Source organism: Oncorhynchus kisutch, linkage group LG6 (genome assembly GCF_002021735.2).
Source record: "Oncorhynchus kisutch isolate 150728-3 linkage group LG6, Okis_V2, whole genome shotgun sequence".
Taxonomy (NCBI): Eukaryota; Metazoa; Chordata; class Actinopteri; order Salmoniformes; family Salmonidae; genus Oncorhynchus; species Oncorhynchus kisutch.
In genome coordinates, this window is record NC_034179.2 from 84,892,012 (window position 1) to 84,916,545 (window position 24,534).

At 43.6% G+C, this 24,534-nt stretch overlaps 2 protein-coding genes across 3 annotated transcripts in view; both read left to right on the plus strand.

The window, feature by feature from the left end:
* Nucleotides 1-12,778, plus strand: part of LOC109876186 (nucleus accumbens-associated protein 1) — a 29,032-nt gene extending 16,254 nt beyond the window's left edge. For both annotated transcript variants that reach the window (XM_031828064.1, XM_031828065.1), the window contains exons 6-8: nt 2,642-2,747; nt 8,235-8,332; nt 8,510-12,778. In XM_031828064.1, coding sequence (XP_031683924.1) covers nt 2,642-2,747; nt 8,235-8,332; nt 8,510-8,802 — 497 coding nt within the window. In that variant the 3' untranslated portion in view covers nt 8,803-12,778. The remainder of the gene's footprint in view (nt 1-2,641; nt 2,748-8,234; nt 8,333-8,509) is intronic.
* A 1,716-nt stretch (nt 12,779-14,494) lies between these two features.
* Nucleotides 14,495-15,984, plus strand: LOC109880127 (immediate early response gene 2 protein-like). The gene has a single exon (XM_020472365.2). The coding sequence runs from the start codon at nt 14,669-14,671 to the stop codon at nt 15,236-15,238; it is 570 nt and encodes a 189-aa protein (XP_020327954.2). The 5' UTR covers nt 14,495-14,668; the 3' UTR covers nt 15,239-15,984.
* The last annotated feature ends 8,550 nt before the right edge of the window (nt 15,985-24,534 follow it).

A 24,534-nucleotide genomic window follows, 5' to 3' on the forward strand; every position in this document is an offset into this window, starting at 1 on the left:
AGCCTTGTTAAAATCCCCAGCTACAATGAATGCAGCCTCCGGATAAATTGTTTGCAGAGAGTTAAATAAAGTTCGTTCAGAGCCATCGATGTGTCTGCTTGGGGGGGGATATATACGGCTGTGATTACAATCGAAGAGAATTCTCTTGGCAGATAATGCGGTCTACATTTGATTGTGAGGAATTCTAAATCAGGTGAACAGAAGGATTTGAGTTCCTGTATGTTTCTTTCATCACACCATGTCACGTTGGCCATAAGGCATACGCCCCCACCCCTCTTCTTACCAGAAAGATGTTTGTTTCTGTCGGCGCGATGCGTGGAGAAACCCGTTGGCTGCACCACTTCGGATAGCGTCTCTCCGGTGAGCCACGTTTCCGTGAAGCAAAGAACATTACAGTCTCTGATGTCCCTCTGGAATGCTACCCTTGCTCGGATTTCATCAACCTTGTTGTCAAGAGACTGGACATTGGCAAGAAGAATGCTAGGGAGTGGTGCACGGTGTGCCCGTCTCCGGAGTCTGAACAGAAGACCGCCTCGTTTCCCTCTCTTTCGGAGTCGTTTTTTTGGGTCGCTGCATAGGATCCGCTCCGTTGTACTGTTTGTAAGGCAGAACACAGGATCCGCATCGCGAAAAACATATTCTTGGTCGTACTGATGGTGAGTTGACGCTGATCTTATATTCAGTAGTTCTTCTCGACTGTATGTAATGAAACCTAAGATGACCTGGGGTACTAATGTAAGAAATAACACGTAAAAAAACAAAAAACTGCATAGTTTCCTAGGAACGCGAAGCGAGGCGGCCATCTCTGTCGGCGCCGGAAGTGAAAGTCAACATGGGCCAGCATCCCTGTGGAACACTTTTGACCCCTTGTAGAGTCCATGCCCGATGAATTGAAGCTGTTCTGAGGGCAAAAGGGGGATTGCAACTCCATATTCGGAATGTGTTCATAATGTTTGGTACTCTTAGTGTATACTATACACACACTGTATAGTCTACTGTAGTAGTTGTCCTTACATGACTAGTGAAATGGGACATTGCCTGGTTCTGCAGGACACTGAGAGTGGTCCTTACATGACTAGTGAAATGGGACATTGCCTGGTTCTGTAGTACACTGAGAGTGGTCTTTACATGACTAGTGAAATGGGACTTGGCCTGGTTCTGCAGTACACTGAGAGTGGTCTTTACATGACTAGTGAAATGGGACGTGGCCTGGTTCTGCAGTACACTGAGAGTGGTCCTTACATGACTAGTGAAATGGGACGTGGCCTGGTTCTGCAGTACACTGAGAGTGGTCTTTACATGACTAGTGAAATGGGACGTGGCCTGGTTCTGCAGTACACTGAGAGTGGTCTTTACATGACTAGTGAAATGGGACGTGGCCTGGTTCTGCAGTACACTGAGAGTGGTCTTTACATGACTAGTGAAATGGGATGTGGCCTGGTTCTGCAGTACACTGAGAGTGGTCTTTACATGACTAGTGAAATGGGACATTGCCTGGTTCTGCAGTACACTGAGAGTGGTCCTTACATGACTAGTGAAATGGGACGTGGCCTGGTTCTGCAGTACACTGAGAGTGGTCCTTACATGACTAGTGAAATGGGACATGGCCTGGTTCTGCAGTACACTGAGAGTGGTCCTTACATGACTAGTGAAATGGGACGTGGCCTGGTTCTGCAGTACACTGAGAGTGGTCTTTACATGACTAGTGAAATGGGACGTGGCCTGGTTCTGCAGTACACTGAGAGTGGTCCTTACTGTGAGATGACTGTATGTAAGAGATGAGGCATGTGTCAGTGTGGTTAATATTAGCCACGTCGAGGCCTCTCTGGGAGCCTATGTTACGTTCCACTGCCACCTTCTCCTAGAGTCCACTGTCAGTCTACATGTGGACTACAGTCAAGTATTCCCATCTGTTTGGCCTGCTGCTTGTTTGTTTATTATGCCGAGTCAGACCCAGGATGGGTGTTTGGGTCTATGTTTCAGTGTGTGTGTTCTTCTTTGATATTGTGTGTGTAAACAGGACGTGTCTGTGTGTGTTTTACAGATGGTGTATGAGGGGTATATCCAGGTTTGTGTGTGTAAAGAGGATGTGTCTGTGTGTTTTACAGATGGTGTATGAGGGGTATATCCAGGTTTGTGTGTGTAAACAGGATGTGTCTGTGTGTTTTACAGATGGTGTATGAGGGGTATATCCAGGTTTGTGTGTGTAAACAGGATGTCTGTGTGTGTTTTACAGATGTTGTATGAGGGGTATATCCAGGTTTGTGTGTGTAAACAGCATGTGTCTGTGTGTGTTTTACAGATGGTGTATGAGGGGTATATCCAGGTTTGTGTGTGTAAACAGGATGTGTCTGTGTGTGTTTTACAGATGGTGTATAAGGGTTATATCCAGGTTTGTGTGTGTAAACAGGATGTCTGTGTGTGTTATACTGATGGTGTATGAGGGGTATATCCAGGTATGTGTGTGTAAACAGGATGTGTCTGTGTGTGTTTTACAGATGGTGTATGAGGGGTATATCCAGGTTTGTGTGTGTAGAATTTCTATAGGGGTAGTGTCTGGAGTAGTCCATGGTAACACTGTTCTGTGTGTTTGTTTTTGTTGTTGATTCTCACTAATGTGTGTGCGTGTGTGTCTCTGCAGGTACGTGTGTGTTCATATCTCGAGCCCAGCTGATGAACTGTCATGTGAGTGCAGGGACCAGACACAAGGTGTTACTCAGGAGGCTGCTGGCTGCCTTCTTCGACAGGTTAGTGTGTCTTTCTCTCTCTCTCTCTCACACATCTGACGTGTGTGTGTGTTTATACGTCTGACGTGTGTGTGTGTGTTTATACGTCTGACGTGTGTGTGTGTGTGTGTGTTTATACGTCTGACGTGTGTGTGTGTGTGTTTATACGTCTGACGTGTGTGTGTGTGTTTATACGTCTGACGTGTGTGTGTGTGTTTATGCGTCTGACGTGTGTGTGTGTGTTTATACGTCTGACGTGTGTGTGTGTGTGTTTATACGTCTGACGTGTGTGTGTGTGTGTTTATACGTCTGACGTGTGTGTGTGTGTTTATACGTCTGACGTGTGTGTGTGTGTTTATACGTCTGACGTGTGTGTGTGTGTTTATACGTCTGACGTGTGTGTGTGTGTGTTTATACGTCTGACGTGTGTGTGTGTGTTTATACGTCTGACGTGTGTGTGTGTGTTTATACGTCTGACGTGTGTGTGTGTGTTTATACGTCTGACGTGTGTGTGTGTGTTTATACGTCTGACGTGTGTGTGTGTGTGTTTATACGTCTGACGTGTGTGTGTGTGTGTGTGTGTTTATACGTCTGACGTGTGTGTGTGTGTGTGTTTATACGTCTGACGTGTGTGTGTGTGTGTGTGTTTATACGTCTGACGTGTGTGTGTTTATACGTCTGACGTGTGTGTGTTTATACGTCTGACGTGTGTGTGTTTATACGTCTGACGTGTGTGTGTGTGTGTTTATACGTCTGACGTGTGTGTGTTTATACGTCTGACGTGTGTGTGTGTGTTTATACGTCTGACGTGTGTGTGTGTGTGTGTTTATACGTCTGACGTGTGTGTGTGTGTGTGTGTGTTTATACGTCTGACGTGTGTGTGTGTGTGTGTGTGTGTTTATACGTCTGACGTGTGTGTGTGTGTTTATACGTCTGACGTGTGTGTGTGTGTGTTTATACGTCTGACGTGTGTGTGTGTGTGTGTTTATACGTCTGACGTGTGTGTGTGTGTGTTTATACGTCTGACGTGTGTGTGTGTGTGTGTTTATACGTCTGACGTCTGTGTGTGTGTGTGTTTATACGTCTGACGTCTGTGTGTGTGTGTGTGTGTGTTTATACGTCTGACGTGTGTGTGTGTGTGTGTGTGTGTTTATACGTCTGACGTACGTGTGTGTGTGTTTATACGTCTGACGTACGTGTGTGTGTGTTTATACGTCTGACGTACGTGTGTGTGTTTATACGTCTGACGTGTGTGTGTGTGTTTATACGTCTGACGTGTGTGTGTGTGTTTATACGTCTGACGTGTGTGTGTGTGTTTATACGTCTGACGTGTGTGTGTGTGTTTATACGTCTGACGTGTGTGTGTACGTCTGACGTGTGTGTGTGTGTTTATACGTCTGACGTGTGTGTGTACGTCTGACGTGTGTGTGTGTGTGTACGTCTGACGTGTGTGTGTGTGTACGTCTGACGTGTGTGTGTGTGTGTCTGACGTGTGTGTGTGTGTGTTTATACGTCTGACGTGTGTGTGTGTGTGTGTGTTTATACGTCTGACGTGTGTGTGTGTGTGTGTGTGTGTGTGTGTTTATACGTCTGACGTGTGTGTGTTTATACGTCTGACGTGTGTGTGTGTGTACGTCTGACGTGTGTGTGTGTACGTCTGACGTGTGTGTGTGTGTGTCTGACGTGTGTGTGTGTGTGTTTATACGTCTGACGTGTGTGTGTGTGTGTGTGTTTATACGTCTGACGTGTGTGTGTGTGTGTGTTTATACGTCTGACGTGTGTGTGTGTGTGTGTTTATACGTCTGACGTGTGTGTGTTTATACGTCTGACGTGTGTGTGTTTATACGTCTGACGTGTGTGTGTTTATACGTCTGACGTGTGTGTGTGGTGTTTATACGTCTGACGTGTGTGTGTGTTTATACGTCTGACGTGTGTGTGTTGTGTTATACGTCTGACGTGTGTGTGTGTGTGTGTTTATACGTCTGACGTGTGTGTGTGTGTGTGTGTTTATACGTCTGACGTGTGTGTGTGTGTGTGTGTGTTTATACGTCTGACGTGTGTGTGTGTGTTTATACGTCTGATGTGTGTGTGTGTGTTTATACGTCTGACGTGTGTGTGTGTGTGTTTATACGTCTGACGTGTGTGTGTGTGGTGTTTATACGTCTGACGTGTGTGTGTGTGTGTGTTTATACGTCTGACGTCTGTGTGTGTGTGTGTTTATACGTCTGACGTCTGTGTGTGTGTGTGTGTGTGTTTATACGTCTGACGTTGTGTGTGTGTGTGTGTGTGTTTATACGTCTGACGTACGTGTGTGTGTGTTTATACGTCTGACGTACGTGTGTGTGTGTTTATACGTCTGACGTACGTGTGTGTGTTTATACGTCTGACGTACGTGTGTGTGTGTTTATACGTCTGACGTACGTGTGTGTGTGTTTATACGTCTGACGTGTGTTTATACGTCTGACGTGTGTGTGTGTGTGTTTATACGTCTGATGTGTGTGTTTATACGTCTGACGTGTGTGTGTTTATACGTCTGACGTGTGTGTGTTTATACGTCTGACGTGTGTGTGTTTATACGTCTGACGTGTGTGTGTTTATACGTCTGACGTGTGTGTGTGTGTTTATACGTCTGACGTGTGTGTGTGTGTGTGTTTATACGTCTGACGTGTGTGTGTGTGTTTATACGTCTGACGTGTGTGTTTATACGTCTGACGTGTGTGTGTGTGTTTATACGTCTGACGTGTGTGTGTGTTTATACGTCTGACGTGTGTGTGTGTGTTTATACGTCTGACGTGTGTGTGTGTGTGTTTATACGTCTGACGTGTGTGTGTGTGTGTGTGTGTTTATACGTCTGACGTGTGTGTGTGTGTGTGTGTGTGTGTTTATACGTCTGACGTGTGTGTGAGTGTGTTTATACGTCTGACGTGTGTGTGAGTGTGTTTATACGTCTGACGTGTGTGTGTGTGTGTTTATACGTCTGATGTGTGTGTTTATACGTCTGATGTGTGTGTTTATACGTCTGACGTGTGTGTGTGTTTATACGTCTGACGTGTGTGTGTGTGTGTGTTTATACGTCTGATGTGTGTGTTTATACGTCTGACGTGTGTGTGTGTGTGTTTATACGTCTGACGTGTGTGTGTGTGTGTGTGTTTATACGTCTGACGTGTGTGTGTGTTTATACGTCTGACGTGTGTGTGTGTTTATACGTCTGACGTGTGTGTGTGTGTGTGTGTGTGTGTTTATACGTCTGACGTGTGTGTTTATACGTCTGACGTGTGTGTGTGTGTGTTTATACGTCTGACGTGTGTGTGTGTGTTTATACGTCTGACGTGTGTGTGTGTGTTTATACGTCTGACGTGTGTGTGTGTGTTTATACGTCTGACGTGTGTGTGTGTGTTTATATCGTCTGACGTGTGTGTGTTGTGTGTGTTTATACGTCTGATGTGTGTGTTTATACGTCTGACGTGTGTGTGTGTGTGTTTATACGTCTGACGTGTGTGTGTGTGTGTGTTTATACGTCTGACGTGTGTGTGTGTTTATACGTCTGACGTGTGTGTGTGTTTATACGTCTGACGTGTGTGTGTGTGTGTGTGTTTATACGTCTGACGTGTGTGTTTATACGTCTGACGTGTGTGTGTGTGTGTTTATACGTCTGACGTGTGTGTGTGTGTGTGTGTTTATACGTCTGACGTGTGTGTGTGTGTGTGTTTATACGTCTGACGTGTGTGTGTGTGTTTATACGTCTGACGTGTGTGTGTGTGTGTGTGTTTATACGTCTGACGTCTGTGTGTGTTTATACGTCTGACGTGTGTGTGTGTGTGTTTATACGTCTGATGTGTGTGTTTATACGTCTGACGTGTGTGTGTTTATACGTCTGACGTGTGTGTGTGTGTGTGTTTATACGTCTGATGTGTGTGTTTATACGTCTGACGTGTGTGTGTGTGTGTTTATACGTCTGACGTGTGTGTGTGTGTGTGTTTATACGTCTGACGTGTGTGTGTGTTTATACGTCTGACGTGTGTGTGTGTTTATACGTCTGACGTGTGTGTGTGTGTGTGTGTGTGTTTATACGTCTGACGTGTGTGTTTATACGTCTGACGTGTGTGTGTGTGTGTTTATACGTCTGACGTGTGTGTGTGTGTGTTTATACGTCTGACGTGTGTGTGTGTGTTTATACGTCTGACGTGTGTGTGTGTGTTTATACGTCTGACGTGTGTGTGTGTGTGTGTTTATACGTCTGACGTGTGTGTGTGTGTGTGTGTGTTTATACGTCTGACGTGTGTGTGTGTGTTTATACGTCTGACGTGTGTGTGTGTGTGTGTGTGTTTATACGTCTGACGTCTGTGTGTGTGTGTGTTTATACGTCTGACGTACGTGTGTGTGTGTTTATACGTCTGACGTACGTGTGTGTGTGTTTATACGTCTGACGTACGTGTGTGTGTGTTTATACGTCTGGTGTGTGTGTGTGTTTATACGTCTGACGTGTGTGTGAGTGTGTTTATACGTCTGACGTGTGAGTGTGTTTATACGTCTGACGTGTGTGTGTGTGTGTTTATACGTCTGATGTGTGTGTTTATACGTCTGACGTGTGTGTGTTTATACGTCTGACGTGTGTGTGTTTATACGTCTGACGTGTGTGTGTGTGTTTATACGTCTGACGTGTGTGTGTGTGTTTATACGTCTGACGTGTGTGTGTGTGTGTTTATACGTCTGACGTGTGTGTGTGTGTTTATACGTCTGACGTGTGTGTTTATACGTCTGACGTGTGTGTGTGTGTTTATACGTCTGACATGTGTGTGTGTGTTTATACGTCTGACGTGTGTGTGGTGTGTTTATACGTCTGACGTGTGTGTGTGTGTGTTTATACGTCTGACGTGTGTGTGTGTGTGTTTATACGTCTGACGTGTGTGTGTGTTTATACGTCTGACGTGTGTGTGAGTGTGTTTATACGCCTGACGTGTGTGTGTTTATACGTCTGACGTGTGTGTGTGTGTGTGTGTTTATACGTCTGACGTGTGTGTGTGTGTGTGTGTTTATACGTCTGACGTGTGTGTGTGTGTGTTTACACGTCTGACGTGTGTGTGTGTGTTTACACGTCTGACGTGTGTGTGTGTGTGTTTATACGTCTGACGTGTGTGTGTGTGTGTTTATACGTCTGGCGTGTGTGTGTTTATACGTCTGACGTGTGTGTGTGTGTGTGTTTATACGTCTGACGTGTGTGTGTGTGTGTGTGTTTATACGTCTGACGTGTGTGTGTGTGTGTTTATACGTCTGACGTGTGTGTGTGTTTATACGTCTGACGTGTGTGTGTGTGTTTATACGTCTGACGTGTGTGTGTGTGTGTGTGTTTATACGTCTGACGTGTGTGTGTGTGTTTATACGTCTGACGTGTGTGTGTGTTTATACGTCTGACTTGTGGGTGCGTATGTTTATACGTGTGTGTGTGTGTTAACAGTTGATGGATGTCTGTATGTTTATAAAGGTATCATTATACTCTCTCCCTGTCAGGAATACTCTGGCTAACAGCTGTGGAACAGGAATCCGCTCCTCCACTAACGACCCCAGCCGCAAGCCCCTGGACAACAGAGTGTTGCACGCAGTCAAATGTGAGTGTTTCACTTAAACACAAGTGCCTTTTTGTTAGTAGAAATGAACGGCTGATTTATGATTGGGCTCATCAATCCTAATTCTCTGGTCTTTTCCTCTTTTCTCTCTTATTCTCTCTCCCCCTCCTTCCCTCCCTCCCTCATTCCTTCCTCCCCTCTCTCTCCTCCCTCCATCAGTCTACAGCCAGAACTTTGCCACGAGCTTCAAGGAGAGCGAGATGAACGCCATCGCGGCGGACATGTGCACCAACGCCCGCCGCGTCGTCCGCAAGAGCTGGATCCCCAAGCTGAAGCTGCTCATGGCCGAGGGCGACGCGTACTCCGCCTTCCTCCCCGACGCCAAGATGGAGGCCGACGCCCTAGGGGCGGAGCCAACCTTTGAACCCAACTCCCTGGAGGGCGCCGAGACGGGTGGCTCGTCCGGCGAGTCGCTGCAGGGGGTGGGCAGCGACGGAGGCACTTTGTTTTAGATGGGGAGGTGGAGTACAGAAGTGTTTAGAAGACGATGATGATGATGAATACCTATATTTCCCTGTACTCCTTTCTTCTCCTTTGGTGGTGTGGCCCATCCCCCTGACCCTTTGGCCTTTTGATCCTCCACCTCCGACATGTGACTCTGAAACGTTGCTAGGGGAAACAGGGGTTGTTACCAGGAAGTTATGCTTTAATTTTGAAAGCGAGAGTCCAAGCAATCGTAACTTCCAATATGGTTTCTGCTGTATATTAGTATGGGGGTAGAGAAAGGGTGATGGGTTTGTGGGGATGCAGTATTTTGGGGGGATTAACCAAATTCCTGCCTCACCATATCAAAACACATTCCCCTGGTTTTGAATGTAGATGTCAGCAGCACAATGTCAGTCTGAACGATTGTATCCCAACCTCTTGAGGAAAAAGAAACCGACAGAAAGATAACTACTCTATGGATATGAGAGAGACTGTAGTTTCTCTCTAGAATGAGGGGGAGAGAGGGAGCGATAGAAAGACCCCTAACCCACCAACCCCACACCCTTCTGTGACCAGAACAAAATGATTATGCCCTCAGTTTTAATGTACTGTCTCTCTTCTTGTAGCTTTTCTGATCACAGCTCATTTCTCTGTAACATGGATCCAGAGATGAGGACTACAGGTTGTACCATAATTGTAAAGAAATCCAAGGGGAACAGAAAAAGACGGTCATATTTTTTTGAATATGTATTTATACAACCGTGGGTGTGTACAGAGAGAAAGAGAGGGATTGGTTTTAAATCTCTGTTGTTTTATTGTATTTTGAACAGCTGTTTTTGCAAAGAAAGTCCTGCTCCGAAAAATAAGATTTAAAAGCAAATAAGTAAAAGTGCTATTTTTGCATAAAAATATGGTATTGATCAAGTGGCCAGAAAAGTCTTAACGTAGGGCCTTTTGAGTTTTTTGTTTTGACAAACTATTGAACTGAAAAATATCTGTTAAGACAGAACTGGGCACTTTCTACCTGCGGCAATCCAATATAGCTTATCTTATTCTTGTCCTTTTTTCTCTATGGAAATTGTCAAGGAAGCCTACCTATGTGGCTGTTCACAACGATGACTGACTCTGTTATGCTTGCTAGCGATGTTACTATGCTAGCTAAACTGCTTACTCGGAAATCACGGCTAAATGTAAAAATGCACAGCTTGAATCAACTGGTGGACTGCGGCAACTATCGTGCTAGCTAGCTAACCCCTCCTCTGTTGGTTAGTGACTTGCTCCGAAGCAGACTACTGACATCATTACACATCATGAGGTGGTGATTCAATGACCGGAAAACATTTGGAATAATGGAATGTGCCTTTTTTAATCAACATGGATATGCAGGGGTGGGTCCTGCTTATGTTGATGTTGGGAAGGAGGGAGGGAGTAGAATGGGGTTTAAAAGGTGGCAGGTCATTCAGCTTGAGACAGAGTTGTAACACACACACACACACGTGTTCCAAAGAGAGATGGGGTGAGGTCAGGGGGATTGGCATTCCGGTGGAGTATGTTGGTGTGTTTTAAACAGTCTCATATATGTGCGAGAGCAAGCATTTGTGTTCATTTCTTGAATGTGACTGAAAGTATATTTGTTCCTGTGCGATTGATGTGTGTGAGTGCGCTTTAGGTGGGTGTGTGTGAGTGAGTGTGCTTTTACGTGTGTGTGTGTGTCTTCCACCTGGTAGTCTTTTGGATTGGTTTAAGACTCCCTCTGCTGGGACACTTTTCTTTGTGAACGATGACCTACACCATCTTCCATACACCTTTGCAATCCAAAAGATGTGAGACACCTTCAGATAGAAAAGTGATGTATAGAGCGGACACAATTCACTTTTCTCCATACGGCAGAGAAGCAGGTCCACTCTATGCATGACATTTCTGTCCTGATTGCTGTTGTTTAACTCTCTCACGCTTGGTAAATCCAAAATGGACAATGGTGGATATGTTAAAGGGGAGGTGAAGCACCTTTTTAAATGGGATGAACCCATGTTTCCTGCACCTTTGATAAAGGGTTTTGATGTGTTGTGTGGAGAATCAACCCAAGGGTCATGCAAAGGCATGGCCTTCTTCAAATACTTTTAAGTGGCATCCTTCCTCCCTTTCATTGATGTAAGCACTTCAGGGAAGGGACTAAAGGAAGGGTGCATTTAGAGAGTATTGGAACATAGCCTGCGTCTCAGATCTGTGGATGTGGGATGCACTGGGATGACTCCAGTTGTAAATATTGGGACCGTTGAGCTGACTTTCTTTCTACGCTCGTCTAGCGATGTCCTATGTAGGGTGATTGTGTAACAGTGTGGAAGCGATGAAAGAGGACCCTTTTTTTAGATATTTTTAATTTTTTACTTGGTCTCGCGTGTTGTCGAGACGTCATGGAGACTGATGTGTGTGTGTGTGTGTGTGTGAGCTCCCAGCATGCATTTGGCCTACAGGTCAGAGGAGGATGGTGGTTGCTTTGGTCTTAAAGTACTGGCCTAATGTGCTACTGAGTTGGTGTGACTGAAGGGAGGGAGGAGGAGTCATGTTTAGGGAGAGAGGTGTCATGGCTGCAGACTGTCCATCAGAATATTGTACAGAAAAAAATATTATTTTTCAAAATGTTTTTTCTTTTATTGCTTATGTTTTCTTTAAAGAAACATTACTGTAAAGACCTTAAAGAAACATTACTGTAAAGACCTTAAAGAAACATTACTGTAAAGACCTTAAAGAAACATTACTGTAAAGACCTTAAAGAAACATTACTGTAAAGACCTTAAAGAAATGCTACTAATTGAAGGTGGTGAATGATTTACCTACTTCTTGCTGAAGAAAAAATGGAAAGGGAAAGAAAGATGACTGTACGATAGCTAGACAGAGCACCGATAGCTAGACAGAGCACCGATAGCTAGACAGAGCACCGATAGCTAGACAGAGCACCGATAGCTAGACAGAGCACCGATAGCTAGACAGAGCACCGATAGCTAGACAGAGCACCGATAGCTAGACAGAGCACCGATAGCTAGACAGAGAACTGTATATATTTTTTTCATTGTTTGTGATGAGGGTTCCATGAGAGGTTCTTCCAGGGGGGGGGGGGGACTAGGGCACTGTACTGTCTCTTGTCTATTGGGGGGAATGATTTTTGGAGAGGTAGGTGTGTGGCGCTATAGAGGTCTGAATTACAAACTTTGCACCTGTTATTGAACCTATACACCAGGGTCTGATTTCACCCTGCTGAACAGATCCCATGATATTATGGACACTGTCAGATCCACTCTTGTTCACCGCCTGCTGTTCACATGTGGTACTGGAGCCACCACCAGATGACAGTATTTCCCCCACAGACCATAGTCATTGACTGAGTTGGTTACTAAGTGATCAAAGTTCAGTTTTGCGTGTTTTGGAGAGGGTTACTTTTCTTAGCTCTGAAGCACAAGACTATAGGAACAGAAAGGAATGTTTGTTTGTGTGGGACAGAACAGTTCAAGCTGATCCATCCTCCATCCCTACAGGTAGATGTCCCTCCTCCCCCAACACACACATCTCAAGAGGATGGACAAAGGCAGTGTCCAGTGTGGTGTATATAGGCTTGGAGAAGGACCTTTTTTCACATATACATATATAAATATGAATATATGTATAGATATATACTGTATATTATACATAGAGGCACTAAAGAAGTTGGATTGTTAGTCGTGCACTCTCAGCATGAGGTATATACCCACAAACGGCTTATTGAAACCAGTGCAGTAGTGTCCCCAATGTTTCTGCCCCTGCTCCTTGCCCTCTGTGACCCTGTAGTGCCAGTGCTCATTCTGTTCTCATTGTTTTCCAAGTGCCAATAACTTTGTGAAACCCCTTAACTGTGACCCAATATTATTCAAGGTAATTGCACATTAACTATTGTAAAGAAAAATCATTAAGATAAATGTCAACATGGATTAAAAAAAACTATCTTAATAAAAGGTTTGTAACAAATGATTTGTGACCTTGCTCCTTTTTTTTCCAAATATTTGTACCACTGTAAATTATAGGTTTGTAAATTATAGGTTTGTTACCTGCTGTAATTAGACATGATCAAAGGTCTGTTCACTCTGTTGTGGTGATTTTGGCAATAATGAAGATGGGCTATTTAAAGTGAGAGCACCAAATGGAATGTGGGCAAGGGAGTGCATAGTAAGTGAATCAAATCACAGCTCATCAAATGAATGCTTCTTGGTTCCATTTGGACCTTGACTTAGAAATGATGCATACAACTTATTGGACAGGGACATATTGAACCAAAGAGTCCAGATGGAGGATAGGACCGGAAATACTAGAGGTATGATTTTGGATTGTTGGAATACAAAAGAAAGTCTCTAAATTACAATAACACAATCTGAACCGGTCTTTCTGTATTAATAGAATTGTCATTGTCATGGATGAACCTATATGAAACTGCACCATTATTTTTCAGTGTTTGGTTTACCTTTCATGTAATATAAAGTATTAGGTCTTGAAGAAACCATGTAAAAGTCATGCAAAAAATATATATATTTCACCTTGATTTAACCAGTAAGGCCAGTTGAGGACAAGTTGTGAAATGAATGAAAGCTTGCTGAGTGAGAACGTTTTCTTTGCCAATCCAGAGACAGTTGGCTGATAGTTTGATTAGCACTGAGCAGCATGGCTTGCTTGCTCCTTTCATCAATGTCAGATTTCCAGCGGCATCCTTGCTGCCAGATGTGCATCCCAAAATAAATTAGTTGAGTTGACCCCAAAACGCGCCACCACTGGATTAAGCGCGCTCCCGATGCCCATATTTGGGCTCAGGGAAGCAGAGCGAACAGTCGTGACAACACCAAATAAGGAGATGTGTTCTGACGCAATCCCTAATGGTTCGCACTTTATATGGCCAATGGAAGCGAGGGTCTCCTAGGCGCGTCATGGGTTTTTCACGGCAGCGCGCTCGCCTCGGTTACGCGTCGGATGTACTTTATATGGGCATCTGTTGATAACCCTTCTGAAAAACAGCCCCCAATGGGAGTAATGTTATAGTAATGTGAAGCAAGAAAAACATGAAGGTTCAAGAGTAATTTATCAACACAGCTTTTTCCAGAAAAAAATCATTATATCATGTCTTTGATTGGTGGTCTTGGCCTGATACCAGGCTGTTAGCCTTTTAGCCATATCATTTTTGTTCAAATGATTAATTTAAAAAAATTGGAACAGTATCAAATGCACATTTTTTATTTAACCTTTAATTAACCTATAGGCTAATTAGATCTAATCTATCTAGCAAGAAAGACATGTTCCAGAAAGCAGCAGTCCACTTACACAAGAAAATGCAATTCCCTTCCACTTAATAATAGATGCCACACACACACAATTAGCCTAGTAATAGTAAGACAATGCAACAACTCAATGGCACCGATATTTTATGAATTTCATGGGTTTCTGTTTTTTTCATTAGCCTAGTATACAGTGTATGACCTGTTGACAGTAGTCAGATTTGCATTCATATTCGGTTGTTCAAATTACACAATTATGCAAACAAATGTGGTACAAATAAACACAGCCTAAACACAACCTACACATAGTGTCTAGTCATAAATAGCGGTCTAAATATAGTGTAGGAGGCTACTACATGTTATCCGCAACTCTTGTGGGGCTTTTGGCATAGGAGGAGCTCATGGAACAATTTACACCTCTCAGATGACAGCGAGCCACTGACGTCAGCGAAGTTATAATAAAGCGGCTTGTACAGGCACGTTCATGTCTGGGTGTGTGAAGTTTGAAGAATCTAGGCCCTAACGGTGCGGTAAGGTCCAAAGTTGTGGCAATCAAATGAAATAGTCTCTAAACGTCTTAAAATCAATAATAAGTAACAACATGGAGGTCAGCGCTGAGGCCAAGAGGATTATGGTCCACGCTCTAGGCAAACTATACAGCTCGCGCGCCCAGCGCGGGGGACACCGTCTCCACCGGAGCCTGCTGCTCACGCTCGTAATGCAGTCCGCCCGGGATATCTACCACGCATCGCAGGCCAGTTGTGAAACCACGACAGCAGCAGAGACGATCCAGCAAGAGTCGCCGATGGAGGAAACAACTGGAGATCGTTTGGAGAGGGAGGTTTCCTCGTCTCTGTCTGGACTACCCGCGACCCCCCAGCCCCAGGAGATTGCAGTATCCTCCGAGGACGAAACGAACTCACACCCGCTGCACTGCAGTGTAACCGTAGGTAGAGAAGACAATGAAAACCGGGGCCCGTCGAGGCCTGACCGTAACGCCAGGAAGAGACGGGGCAAGGCGGCCGCGGAGCCCGACTTCCTCCCCTGCAAGAAAGCGAAAATGGAGCAAGGGAGAAATACCGTCATACGGAGCTCTGTGAACTGCTACCGTGTCGGTGGGGACTCCCTGGTCTCATCGGTGCCCATGTTAAGAGCCATTGCTGCGTTTTGAAGGGACAATGAAGAGTTTGCTTTGATTTGGGTTCATAAATACAATTTTGTGACGGAGCAGGAGGAATGCGTTATGGGCAAAACTATCCGGGTATGAGCCGGGTAGAGAGAGGAGACCACATATGCGTTCAGACACTATAAATTGCTGTGGTCTCTAATGTTGGAAACTGGGCTGTCCCGGGAACTCAGTGGAGGTTTCTCCGAAAATTGGAGCTTGTTTTGTGAAAGAGGTGACTGGCTGATCGTTACGGTAAAAGAGTTCATGCTCTCCCGCTGTGACTTTCCCCGCTGGCTGTGCGCCAAAAGAGGGAGCTGGAAGAACATTGGTCTAATACTTTCTAGGGCTGGGCCTGGTCGAAAAGGACTGAAAACAATACACAGCACAAGCCTAAACCGACTGAATAGTGTTGGTTACAATGACTTGTATAGCCTACACGTGCGCCATGATGCTGAAAATACTAGACCAACCATTTGCTATTAATCACTGCCGTGGGTCCTAGTAATCTAAACAGTTGACATATTACATAAATTGATCCATTAAATGTTCTGAATGTTCTACCGTATGATACATTCACATGTATATTTTGTTAATTTGAAATTGTACGTTAATTGGTTGAACTGTGGAACTTTTCTTCCATAAAAACCCAAATGAATTGTATGGACACTGATAACCAAAACTATGAAACAAACCATTCCAATGACACTACCTCAGTTTTATTTATTAAAACGTTTTATAATGAACTTGAACCTTTTCTCGTTTCCTTTTAACTTGTTGTAGCCTTGTGGAAACTATTCATCATGACATGGGTGCCCACTGGGCACACACTGGTTGAATCAACGTTGTTTCCACATCATTTCAACCCCCAAAAATCTGTTTTAATGTGGAAGAATGATTAGGATTTTTTTTCACACAACATTTAACTTAAATCCTGATGACATTGTCACATTTTAGCTGAATTCACGTTAGTTGACAACTCAACCAAACGTAAATAAAAAATGTACATTGAACTGACATCTGTACCCAGTGGTTGGGCGGATGTGGGTGTGGTATGGAGTCCGCGTGACTAAAGAAACAAGGGTAGTAAGAATATTGCCCCCTGGAGTGTGTGGGGAGGAAACGGCAATGGTTGTGATGAGTCGGAAGCACGCTGTGTCATCGCTATTCTCTCGCTCTCTCTCACACACACACACACACTGGTTATATTTCCAGGAGGTTACGCTGTTGTCAAGAATGGGACGCAGGACAAACACTATTTCCCGGTCATGAAATTATGTTAGGAATGGGTACAATGTATCACTTTGGTTGTTCACCTAGGGAAAATTGAGAGAGAGGGTCTATTGTGCCACCCTGGCAGCTGTGGAGTACGGTCAGACATGGAACACTGTTCTCCTAGTGGCATGCAGGAGCATCGGCCTGACCACCCCAATCACAATCTGGGCATGACTGCACGACTGGCCCATGCATCTGGACCAAGATTCTGGTCGGATAATCAGACAAAAAGACCGTGTGAAACGGCAATAAGGGGCTGCTGGAGCTGCTTTCATGAGGGTTTACAAATGGGTGTTTGTTTTTGCGATGCTGGGGGCCGATTCCGAACCAAGTTAACCTGCAATTCATTCTGGGTGGAGATGTAAGAAATGAAGGTGTGGTGGAGGTGTGTTTGCAGATATGCTGTATAATGACCTTCACTAATTCCCTCATTTCCACCACTTTTATGTGCGAGGAAACCATAAATAAGGTCGAGCAAACCTGCCGGTTCCAAGTGTAAAAACCTCTACTTTCCTTGTGAAGGAAAAGCAGCCAACAAGTGCTCAGCATACAGTTGAAGTCAGAAGTTTACATACACTTAGGTCGGGGTCATTAAAACTAGTTTTTCAACCACTCCACAATTTTCTTGTTGACTATAGTTTTGGCAAATCGGTTAGGACATCTACTTTGTGCATGACACAGGTCATTTTTCCAACAATTGTTTACAGACAGATTATTTCACTTCACTGTATCACAATTCCAGTGGGTCAGAAGTTTACATACACTAAGTTGGCTGTGACTTTAAACAGCTTGTAAAATTCCAGAAAGTGATGTCATGGCTTTAAAAGATTCTGACAGGCTTATTGACATCATTTGAGTCAATTGGAGGTGTACCTGTGGATGTTTTTCAAGGCCTACCTTCAAACTCAGTGCCTCTTTGCTTGACATCATGGGTAAATGAAAAGAAATCAGCCAAGACCTCAGAAAAAAATTGTTGACCTCCACAAGACTAGTTCATCCTTGGTAGCAATTTCCAAACGCCTGAAGGTACCACGTTCATCTATACAAACAATAGTACGCAAGTATAAACACCATGTGACCACGCAGCCATCATACCGCTCAGGAAAGAGACGCGTACTGTCTCCTAGAGGTGAAAGTACTTTGTGCAAATCAATCCCAGAACAACAGGAAAGGACCTTGTGAAGATGCTGGAGGAAACAGGTACAGAAGTATCTATAACCACAGTAAAATGAGTCCTATATCAACATAACCTGAAAGGCCACTCAGGAAGAAAGAAGCCACTGCTCCAAAACCGCCATAAAAAAGCCAGACTATGGTTTGCAACTGCACATGGGGACAAAAATCATACTTTTTGAAGAAATGTCCTCTGGTCTGATGAAACAAAAATAGAACTGTTTGGCCATAATGACCATTGTAATGTTTGGAGGAAAAAGGGGAGGCTTGCAAGCCGAAGAACACCATCCCAACAGTGAAGCACGGGGGTGGCAGCATCATGTTGTGGAGGTGCTTTGCTGCAGGAGGGACTGGTGCACTTCACAAAATAGATGGCATCATGAGGCAAAGTATCCCTCTCAGCACTGCCTGGACTGCGCAAAAATGCAAATGCTTTCCGTTTGAGTTATATTAGGTTTTATTTTCATAAAACCTAAAAAAAAATATGGAAATTATGTGGATATATTGAAGCAACATCTCAAGACATCCGTCGGAAAGTTAAAGCTTGGTCGCAAATGGGTCTTCCAAATGGACAATGACCCCAAACATACTTCCAAAGTTGCGGCAAAATGGCTTAAGGACAACAAAGTCAAGGTATTGGAGTGGCCATCACAAAGCCCTGACCTCAAATCTATAGGAAATTTGTGGGCAGAACTGAAAAAGCATGTGCGAGCAAGGAGGCCTACAAACCTGACTCAGTTACACCAGCTCTGTCAGGAGGAATGGGCTAAAATTCACCCAACTTATTGTGCAAAGCTTGTGGAAGGCTACCCAAAATGCTTGACCCAAGTTAAACAATTTAAAGGCAATGCTACCAAATACTAATTGAGTGTATGTAAAATTCTGACCCACTGGGAATATGATGAAATAAATAAAAGCTTAAATAAATCACTCTCTCTACTATTATTCGGACATTTCACATTCTTAAAATAAAGTGGTGATCCTAACTGACCTAAGACACGGAATTTCTACTCGGATTAAACGTCAGGAATTGTGAAAAACTGAGTTTAAATGTATTTGGCTAAGATGTATGTAAACTTCCGGATTCAACTGTATGTGGGAACTCCTTCAAGACTGTCGGACAAACATTCCTCATGAAGCTGGTTGAGAGAATGCCTAGAGTGTACAAAGCTGTCATCAAGGAAAAGGGTGGCTACTTTGAAGAATGTAAAAATTGAAATATATTTTGATTTGACACTTTTTTGCTTACTACAGGATTCCATATATGTTATTTCATAGTGTTGATTGTCTTTATAATTATTCTACAATGTAGAAATGAGTAAAAAATAAAGCAAAACGTTTGAATGAATAGGTGTGTCCAAACGTTTGAATGAATAGGTGTGTCCAAACGTTTGAATGAATAGGTGTGTCCAAACGTTTGAATGAATAGGTGTGTCCAAACGTTTGAATGAATAGGTGTGTCCAAACCTTTGAATGAATAGGTGTGTCCAAACCTTTGAATGAATAGGTGTGTCCAAACCTTTGAATGAATAGGTGTGTCCAAACCTTTGAATGAATAGGTGTGTCCAAACGTTTGAATGAATAGGTGTGTCCAAACGTTTGAATGAATAGGTGTGTCCAAACCTTTGAATGGTACTATATGTAAATAAGTGATTTCTGTTTCTTATTTGTAAGAAATTTGCACACTTTTCTAAAAAACTGTTTTTGCTTTGTCATTATGGGGTATTGTGTGTAAATTGAATTAGTAATCCGTTTGGAGAAGGGATTGCAATTAAAAATAGCAATTGTTTTGGATAATTTTTCCTTATGATCCCTGGAGGCAAATGTGAAACCAGTAATATGGAAGCAAACTGAAAATCATATCAACATGACATGCATTGTTGCCCCTGTGACATTATGAAAAAATATATGTTTTAATTTTGTGCCCTCATAATTTGCATTGATTAAATTTGGAGACACAAACTATAGGCTTCTGTAGGGCTGGACCAACCGAGTTGATGTATGTGCTATAGAATGGTTTAATTATATGCCTAGGCTTTTCTCTGTTTTATTTTACAGCCACCTTCAGTAATACCCACATAAATTTATAACTGTCACTTTAGTGTTTGTTTTCTTCAATTTGTAGCTTACATTTCACATCATTCCATATACAGTTCCATGATTGGTGAGGATTACAGGACTATTGTTCAACCCTTATTGTACACTTGTTTCCACCTTCCAATATCTCATGGTTTGAACTTGGATTTGACAACTTTCAGGATGAATCAAACCATTGTATTTTGATTAATCAATATATTTCATGTGTAAAGGCTCTCCTAACCGCAACAATACAAGATCAGAGTATTTTGAAATCTAGAGTATTTTGAAGTCAAATATGCATATACAGTATTTGGTGGGTTTCATTCATTGATCCCTATATTCTGAACTCAGTGTATTCTATTCTCAATGTATTCTAGTGAGTCAGTTGACAAAATTCAAATTAAAGGTGCACCGTATTTAAAGGGATGGCTTAAGATAAATGTATTGATAACACTATTGAATGAAACCTCCACAAGAAAATCTGTTTTCAAGCAAGTGGGAGGGTTTTCAGAGGTTGAATTAAATGTATTCAAGGGAACCACGCCTGCAAAGCCCGTTACACACCTGCATAAGGTAAGTCTGAATACCAACTACTGAGAATTGAATAGGAAAAGTAACTGAACTGAATGACTATCGCCCCGCAGCACTCACTTCTGCCATCATGAACTGCTTTTAGAGGCTAATCAAGGATCATATCACCTCAAACTTACCTGACACCCTAGACCCACTTCAATTTTCTTACTGCCCCAATAGATCCACAGACGATGCAATTGCCATCACTATGCACACTGCCCTATCCCATCTGGACAAGAGGAATACCTATGTAAGAATACTGAGACTGAGACAAATCTATTTATATAGCCCTTCGTACATCAGCTGATATCTCAAAGTGCTGTACAGAAACCCAGCCTAAAACCCCAAACAGCAAGCAATGCAGGTGTAGAAGCATGGTGGCTAGGAAAAACTCCCTAGAAAGGCCAAAATCTAGGAAGAAACTTAGAGAGGAACCAGGCTATGTGGGGTTGTCAGTCCTCTTCTGGCTGTGCCGGGTGGAGATTATAACAGAACATGGCTAAGATGTTCAAATGTTCATAAATAATGGTCAAATAATAATAATAATCACAGGCAGAACAGTTGAAACTGGAGCAGGAGCACGGCCAGGTGGACTGGGGACAGCAAGGAGTCATCATGCCAGGTAGTCCTAGGGCTCAGGTCCTCCGAGAGAGAGAAAGAAAGAGAGAATTAGAGAGAGCACACTTAAATTCACACAGGACACCGGAAAGGACAGGGGAAGTAATCCAGATATAACAAACTGACCCTAGCCCCCCGACACATAAACTACTACAGCATAAGCTGAGACAGGAGGGGTCAGGAGACACTGTGGCCCCATCCGATGATATCCCCCGGACAGGGCCAAACAGGAAGAATATAACCCCACCCACTTTGCCAAAGCACAGCCCCCACACCACTAGAGGAATATCTTCAACCACCAACGTACCATCCTGAGACAAGGCTGAGTGTAGCCCACAAAGATCTCCGCCACGGCACAACCCAAGGGGAGGCGCCAACCCAGACAGGGAGATCACATCAGTGACTCATCCCTAAAGTGAAAGAGCACCAGTAAGCCAGTGACTCAGTCCTTGTAATAGGGTTAGAGGCAGAGAATCCCAGTGGAAAGAGGGGAACCGGCCAGGTCAGAGACTGCAAGGGCGGTTCGTTGCTCCAGAGCCTTTCCGTTCACTTTCACACTCCTGGTCCAAACTGTCCAATTGTGCAAGTTCTCCCACTTAAAAACATGAGGGAGGCCTGTAATTTTCATCATAGTTACACTTCAACTATGACAGATAAAATGAGGAAAAAAAATCCAGAAAATCACAAAATCACAGAAAAACACAGATTTTTAATGAATTTATTTGCAAATTATGGTGGAAAATAAGAATTGTGTACCTATGATGAAAATTACAGGCCTCTCTCATCTTTTTAAGCAGGAGCACTTGCACAATTGGTGGCTGACTAAATACGTTTTTTGCCCCACTGTAGGTGGTTAACTGATTTTTGTCCTCTGACGTCCTTGGGTAGACAGAGGGAGTCTGGAAGGACATCAAGAAATCTTTGTGTTGTCTGTGAATTTATAGCACGACTTTTGATGTTCCTTGGTTGGGGTCTGAGCAGATTATTTGTTGCAATTACAAACATAATAAAATGGTGGTCCGATAGTCCAGGATTATGAGAAAAACATTAAGATCCACAACATTTATTCCATGGGACAAAACTAGGTCCAGAGTATGACTGTGACAGTGAGTAGGTCCAGAGACATGTTGGACAAAACCCACTGAGTCGATGATGGCTCTGAAAGCCTTTTGGAGTGGGTCTGTGGACTTTTCCATGTGAATATTAAAGTCACCAAAGATTAGAATATTATCTGCTGAGGAACGCTGTATATGGCCCAGGAGGCTTGTAAACAGTAGCTATAAAAAGTGATTGAGTAGGCTGCATACATTTCATGACTAGAAGCTCAAAAGACGAAAACGTCTTTTTGCTTTTGTAAATTGAAATTTGCTATCGTAAATGTTAGCAACACCTCCGCCTTTGCGGGATGCATGGGGGATATGGTCACTAGTGTAGCCAGGAGGTGAGGCCTCATTTAACACAGTAAATTCATCAGGCTTAAGCCATGTTTCAGTCAGGCCAATCACATCAAGATTATGATCAGTGATTAGTTTATTGACTATAATTGCCTTTGAAGTAAGGGATCTAACATTAAGTAGCCCTATTTTCAGATGTGAGGTATCATGATCTCTTTCAATAATGACAGGAATGGAGGAGGTCTTTATCCTAGTGAGATTGCTAAGGCGAACACCACCATGTTTAGTTTTGCCCAACCTAGGTCGAGGCACAGACACGGTCTCAATGGGGATAGCTGAGCTGACTTCACTGACTGTACTAGTGGCAGACTCCACTATGCTGGCAGGCTGGCTAACAGCCTGCTGCCTGGCCTGCACCCTATTTCATTGTGGAGCTAGAGGAGTTAGATCCCTGTCTATCTTGGTAGATAAGATGAGAGCACCCCTCCAGCTAGGATGGAGTCCGTCACTCCTCAGCAGGTCAGGCTTGGTCCTGTTTGTGGGTGAGTCCCAGAAAGAGGGCCAATTATCTACAAATTCTATCTTTTGGGAGGGGCAGAAAACAGTTTTCAACCAGCGATTGAGTTGTGAGACTGCTGTAGAGCTCATCACTCCCCCTAACTGGGAGGGGGACAGAGACAATTACTCGATGCCGACACATCTTTCTAGCTGATGTACACGCAGAAGCTATGTTGCGCTTGGTGATCTCTGACTGTTTCATCCTAACATCGTTGGTGCCGACGTGGATAACAATATCTCTATACTCTCTACACTCGCCAGTTTTAGCTTTAGCCAGCACCATCTTCAGATTAGCCTTAACGTCGGTAGCCCTGCCCCCTGGTAAACAGTGTATGATCGCTGGATCATTCGTTTTAAGTCTAATACTGCGGTTAATGGAGTCGCCAATGACTAGAGTTTTCAATTTGTCAGAGCTAATGATGGGAAGTTTCGGAGTCTCAGACCCCGTAACGGGAGGCGTAGAGACAAGAGAAGGCTGAATGAGCGACACCGGTTGAGCATTCCTACAGTATTTCCCTCCAGAAACCGTGAGAAAGTGACGCTGTTTCATCCTTTCTTACACTGAATTTACCCTTGCCTAACGATTGCGTCTGAAGCTGGGCTTGTAGCACAGCTATCTTCACCATAAGGCGATCGTTCTCCTGTTCTCCTGAGTACAGCGACTGCAATTAGAAGGCATCATGTTAATGTTACTACTTAGCTTCAGCTGTTGGGAGGTCTTGACAAACCACGTCCAGATAAAGCATCCGGAGTGAAAAAGTTGAATGAAAAAAAAGTTGAGGGAAAAACAAAAATATAAACAGTAATTAAAAAGTAAAACCGTAAAGTTGTCAGGTTGCAAAGTAAGGTTGGCAATAAAACGCACAGCAACACGTAAACAAGTCTGCAAGTTGTGACCGGAATTGGCGTCAATCAATGAAGCAGGTACAGGGGATGCATTTGGTACCTCTACCTACATGTACATATTACCTCAATTACCTCGACTAACCGGTGCCCCCGCGTATTGACTCTGTCCCAGAACCTGCTGTATATAGACTCCATATTGACTCTGTACCAGAACATGCTGTTTTTAGCCTCCATATTGACTCTGTACCGGAACCTGCTGTATATAGCCTCCATATTGACTCTGTACCAGAACCTGCTGTATATAGCCTCCATATTGACTCTGTACTGGAACCCCCTGTATATAGCCTCCATATTGACTCTGTACCAGAACCTGCTGTATATATCCTCCATATTGACTCTGTACCGGAACTTGCTGTATATAGCCTCCATATTGACTCTGTACCGGAACCTGCTGTATATAGCCTCCATATTGACTCTGTACTGGAACCCCCTGTATATAGCCTCCATATTGACTCTGTACCGGAACTTGCTGTATATAGCCTCCATATTGACTCTGTACCGGAACCTGCTGTATATAGCCTCCATATTGACTCTGTACCGGAACTTGCTGTATATAGCCTCCATATTGACTCTGTACCGGAACCTGCTGTATATAGCCTCCATATTGACTCTGTACTGGAACCCCCTGTATATAGCCTCCATACTGACTCTGTACCGGAACTTGCTGTATATAGACTCCATATTGACTCTGTACCGGAACCTGCTGTATATAGCCTCCATATTGAC